The 6,084-nt window shown below is 42.3% G+C and overlaps 1 protein-coding gene across 1 annotated transcript; it reads right to left on the bottom strand.

Moving 5' to 3' along the window:
• Positions 1 to 624: 624 nt before the first annotated feature.
• On the bottom strand, positions 625 to 1,221 carry LOC125534927 (ethylene-responsive transcription factor ERF084-like). Its single transcript, XM_048697976.1, is given in 1 exon segment — positions 625 to 1,221. A coding segment is annotated over 1 exon segment (597 nt).
• Between the last annotated feature and the right edge of the window lie 4,863 nt (positions 1,222 to 6,084).

Genomic DNA, 6,084 nt, shown 5'->3' with positions numbered 1-6,084 from the left:
TACGAAACTCAAGTTATGATCAAAAGAAGTTTGAATATGAATCTGAACAAATTTTGAAATTTGAAAATTTCAAAAAGTTGATGTGACAGGTTCACTGGATAGGTGAAAATAAGACAAAACTATAGGCGCTGGTTTCATCTAATTTGGATGAATGAGTAAAAAGTTATGGCTATTTGAAAATCAGGGCCAAGTTGTTTTACGGAAGAAAAAATAGCTACGGCTAAAAGAATTCTAGGTCTAATATATAAATACAAAGACTAATTGATAATCTAATTATTCTACCGTACTAGTCTAGAAATAATAAATTACGGAAGTATAAAAAACGAAGAAAGATACCTTTATAAGAGCATCTCCAATAGATGGTCCAAAATTTGGCGGTCCAAAACCGGAGATGTAAAATTTGGACCATCAAAAATTGCGTTTTGGCGCTCCGAAAATGCTGAACTCCTACAAATGGTCCAAATTGATAGTCCAAAAGAGCAACTCCAATAGATGGTCCAAAATGAAGATGTAAAATTTCTTAAAACAACATACTACTAGTCCATTCAACATAGTTCAAACATCAAATTCAACATAGTTTCATACATGAACTTCAACTACTACTTATTCAAACTACTAGATAAACTACTCCTCATCGTGAGGGCTGCGGAACTGCGCCCAGAACTCCTCCTTCGTCGGTTCATCGCACCCATCCTCCTCCTCCTCGACCGAGAAGTCTGCCCAGTCCTCCTCGGAAGAGGACTCGATAGGGATCACCGTCGAGGGACCGACATTGTCCTCCTTCTTCGGCCCATTCTTCTTCTGCTTCGCCTAACACTTTCAATAGTACTCCAGCTCGGCCTGGACGTACTCCGGATGCTCCCGAGCAAAACTTGCCATCACCTCCTCGTCGGTCTCGCCAGCACTGACGACAACCGGCAGCTTCTTCGTCTTCTTGGTCTTCTTCTTCTTCGTCGTGATCTCCTTCATGTTGATGCCCTGCGGCACAAGCATCTCCGCTTCCGCCCGACTCTCGATCTCTGGGAAGTTAAGGTGCGACCGAGCCCTCTCGGCATGCCACACCGCCATGTCGTAGGCATGTGCAGCCTCGTGCGCGGACGGGTACGTGCCGATCCACCAATGCCTTCCGGCGTCGAAGAACTCCGCACCCCAGTTACCGGACGGCTTCTGCCTCATGCCGAAGAAGCCCGACTTGCCCTTCGGCGTCTTCTTCGGCGCCATCAAAGAACGGTGGAGCGGCCGGGGCGGTGGCGGACGGAGCTAGGCTCATCAAATAACTCCATATATTTCATATGTTTTGAAGAAGTCATTTTATCTTTGGAGAAAAATAATTTGAATAAAATTCAAATAACTCCAAAATTAGAATAATTTCAAAGGGACTTTAAATTTGATTATTTTTAAACTTCCAACTCATATTTCATATGTTTTGAAGAAGTCATTTTATCTTCTCTCTTGAAAATCATGGAGTTGCTTAAAGCTTCTGAATTTCAAATATTTCCAAATAAATTTCAAATATTTTCAAAAACCCTTTTCATTTATTTAAATGGAAGAAGTCATGTCATCTTCTCTCTAGGGTTTTGTGATGAGATAAATTTGAATTCATGGAGATCAGAACGCAAAGTGAAAGTTATAGGAAAGTCATTTTATTCGCTCTCATTTAAATTTCAAAAACTTTCGACTTTCACTCAATTTCACACAAGCAACCACACCACAATCAAAATCTATTTATTTAATATAACATTCCAAAATTGAGAATTTTGGGATGTTACAACATCCCTCTAGTCATCTAAATGATCACCTGATCCAAATCAACTAAACCATGTCCGATCATCACGTGAGATGGAGTAGTTTTCAATGGTGAACATCACTATGTTGATCATATCTACTGTATGATTCACGCTCGACCTTTCAGCCTCCAGTGTTCGGAGGCCATATCTGCATATGCTAGGCTCATCAAGTTTAACCCGAGTATTCCGCGTGTGCAAAACTGGCTTGTACCCGTTGTATGCGAACGTAGAGCTTATCACACCCGATCATCATGTGGTGTCTCGGCACGACGAACTGTCACAATGGTGCATACTCAGGGAGAACACTTATACCTTGAAATTTAGTGAGAGATCATCTTATAATGCTACCGCCGAACTAAGCAAAATAAGATACATAAAGGATAAACATCACATGCAATCAAAATATGTGACATGATATTGCCATCATCATCTTGTGCCTTTGATCTCCATCTCCAAAACACCGTCATGATCTCTATTGTCACTGGCATGATACCATGATCTCCATCATCTTGATATCTATCAACTTGTTGACACATGGTCGTCTAACCAACTATTGCTTTTGCAACTATTGCTATCGCATAGCGATAAAGTAAAGCAATTATATGGCGCTTGCATCTTATGCAATAAAGAGACAACCATAAGGCTCCTGCCAGTAGCCGATAACTTTAACAAAACATGATCATCTCATACAACAATTTATATTTCATCACGTTTTGACCATATCACATCACAACATGCCCTGCAAAAACAAGTTAGACGTCCTCTACTTTGTTGTTCCATGTTTTACGTGGCCTCTACGGGCTGAGTAAGAACCGTTCTTACCTAAGCATCAAAAAAACATAATGCGGTATAGTGATTGCTTTTTGATCTTCAGAAAGAACCCTGTTCATTGAATCCGATATAACTAAAGTTGGAGAAACAGACACCCACTAGCCACCTGTGTGGGAAGCACGTCGGTAGAACCAGTCTAGCGTAAGCGTACGCGTAATGTCGGTCTAAGCCGCTTCATCCAACAATACCACCAAATCAAGAATAAACTAGTGATGGAAAGCAATATGTATATACCCATGCCCACAACTCCTTTGTGTTCTACTCATGCATATAACATCTACGCATATACCTGGCTCCGATACCACTGTTGGGGAACGCAGTAATTTCAAAATTTTCCTACGCACACGCAAGATCATGGTGATGCATAGCAACAAGAGGGGAGAGTGTTTTGCACGTACCCTCGTAGACCGTAAGCAGAAGCTTTATGGCAACGCGGTTGATGTAGTCGTACGTCTTCACGATCGACCGATCCTAGTACCGAAAGTACGGCACCTCCGTGATCTGCACACGTTCGGCTCGGTGACGTCCCATGAACTCACGATCCAATAGAGTGTGGATGGAGAGCTTCGTCAGCACGATGGCGTGATGATGGTAGTGATGATGCTACCGGAACAGGGATTCGCCTAAGTACCGCTATGATATGACCGAGGTGGATTATGGTGGAGGGGGGCACCGCACAGGGCTAAAAGATCAATGATCAACTTGTGTGTCTATGGGGTGTCCCCTGGCCACGTATATAAAGGATGGAGGGAGGAGGAGGCCGGCCCTCATAGGACGTGCCCAAAGTGTGGAGTCCTACTAGGACTCCCTAGTCCTAGTAGGATTTCACCTCCTACATGGAATAGGAAAAAGGGAAGGGAGAAGGAGAAGGAAGGAAGGGGGAGCCCCCTTTCCCTAGTCCAATGTGGACCAGTCCATGGGGAAGGGGCGCGGCCACCCTTGAGGCCTTTCTCACCTTTCCCGTATGGCCCATTAAAGCCCAATACGAATTCCCTCAACTCTCCAGTACTCCCAAAAAATATTCGAATCACTCGGAACCTTTCTGATGTCCGAATATAGCCTTCCAGTATATCGATCTTTATGTCTCGACCATTTTGAGACTCCTCGTCATGTCCCCGATCTCAGCCGGGACTCCGAACAAACTTCGGTCGTCAAATCACATAACTCATAATACAAATTGTCACAGAACGTTAAGCGTGCGGACCCTACGGATTCGAGAACTATGTAGACATGACCGACACACATCTCCGGTCAATAACCAATAGCGGAACCTAGATGCTCATCTTGGTCCTACATATTCTACGAAGATCTTTATCAGTCAAACCGCATAACAACATACGTTGTTCCCTTTGTCATTGGTATGTTGCTTTCCTGAGATTCGATCGTCGGTATCTCAATACCTAGTTCAATCTCGTACCGGCAAGTCTCTTTACTCGTTCCGTAATGCAACATCCCGTAACCAACTCATTAATCACATTGCTTGCAAGGCTTATAGTGATGTGCATTATCGAGAGGGCCCGGAGATACCTCTCCGATACACGAAGTGACAAGTCCTAATATCGATCTATGCCAACTCAACAAACACCATCGAAGACACTTGTAGTGCATCTTTATAATCACCCAGTTACGTTGTGACGTTTGATAGCACACAAGGTGTTCCTCCGGTATTCAGTAGTTGCATAATCTCATAGTCAGAGGAACATGTATAAGTTATGAAGAAAGAAGTAACAATAAAATTGAACGATCATTATGCTAAGCTAACGGATGGGTCTTGTCCATCACATCATTCTCTAATGATGTGATCCCCTTCATCAAATGACAACACATGTCCATGGCTAGGAAACTTAACCATCTTTGATTAACGAGCTAGTCAAGTAGAGGCATACTAGGGACACTCTGTTTGTCTATGTACTCACACATGTACTAAGTTTCCGGTTAATACAATTCTAGCACGAATAATAAACATTTATCATGATATAAGGAAATAAAAATAACAACTTTGTTACTTCCTCTAGGGCATATTTCCTTCAGATGCCATGGAGGAGGATCAAGAAGTTACTTCTCGTCTCCAAGCCAGATTCACGATGGAGGAACTTCAAAGCTCGGCAATTCCATACTCGGTCATCCCTCCTAATGCTAGATTTCTTTCTTATGTAAATATGAAAAAGAGTGTTACTTGTTCCCCCGCAGCTATGCAACATCCATGGGTGAAAGGTGATTTAGCCGTCACGGGTAAGCTCCGTATGGAAATAATGGACCTCAAGCAGCAAGTCAATAAGCTCGAAGACGAGAATCATATCCTAAGGGGCATCATCGCCTAGAATATCACACCACCACCTTCGAAGAAAGACACATAAATACATGGGTATGGGCACTCCCCTTGGCAACTGCCAAGCTCGGGGGAGGTGCCCCAGTATCGTATCACCATCCCACTTCTATCTTTACCATTTTTTCTTAGTTCGGTCCTTGAGGTTATATCTTGATCTAGTAGAATAAAGTTTAGTATGATCTCGAGCAAGTAACATACCGATGACAAAGGGAATAACATATGTTGTCCTTACGATTCGACCGATAAAGATATTCATAGAATATGTAGGAACCAATATGAGCATCCAGGTTCCGCTATTGGTTATTGACCGGAGAGGTGTCTCGTTGATGTCTATGATAACCCACAAGTATAGGGGATCGCAACATTTTTCGAGGGTAGAGTATTCAACCCAAATTTTTTGATTCGACACAAGGGGAGCCAAAGAATATTCTCAAGTATTAACAGTTGAGTTGTCAATTCAACCGCACCTGAAAGACTTAATATCTGCAGCAAAGTATTTAGTAGCAAAGTAATATGATGGTGGCGGTAACGGTGGCAAAAGTAACAGTATTGGTTTTGTAATGATTGTAAAAGTGGCAACGGAAAAAGTAACTAAGCAAAGATCAATATGTGAAAAACTTGTAGGCATTGTATCAGTGATGGATAATTATGTAGGATGTGATTCCTCATGTAACAGTTATAACATAGGGTGACATAGAACTAGCTCCAATTCATCAATGTAATGTAGGCATGTATTCCGAATATAGTCATACGTGCTTATGGAAAAGAACTTGCATGACATCTTTTGTCCTACCCTCCAGTGGTAGCGGGGTCCTATTGGAAACTAAGGGATATTAAGGCTTCCTTACAATAGAGTACCGGAACAAAGCATTAACACTTAGTGAATACATGAACTCCTCAAACTACGGTCATCACCGGGAGTGGTCCCGATTATTGTCACTTCGGGGTTACCGGATCATAACACATAGTAGGTGATTGTTGACTTGCAAAATAGGATCAAGAACTCACATATATTCATGGAAACATAATAGGTTCACATCTGAAATCATGGCACTCGGGCCCTAGTGACAAGCATTAAGCATAGGAAAGTCATAGCAACTTCAATCTCAGAACATAATGGATAATAGGGATCAAACC

Source organism: Triticum urartu, chromosome 1 (genome assembly GCF_003073215.2).
Source record: "Triticum urartu cultivar G1812 chromosome 1, Tu2.1, whole genome shotgun sequence".
In the NCBI taxonomy this organism is placed as follows: Eukaryota; Viridiplantae; Streptophyta; class Magnoliopsida; order Poales; family Poaceae; genus Triticum; species Triticum urartu.
This window is presented reverse-complemented; position numbering and strand designations above follow the sequence as displayed.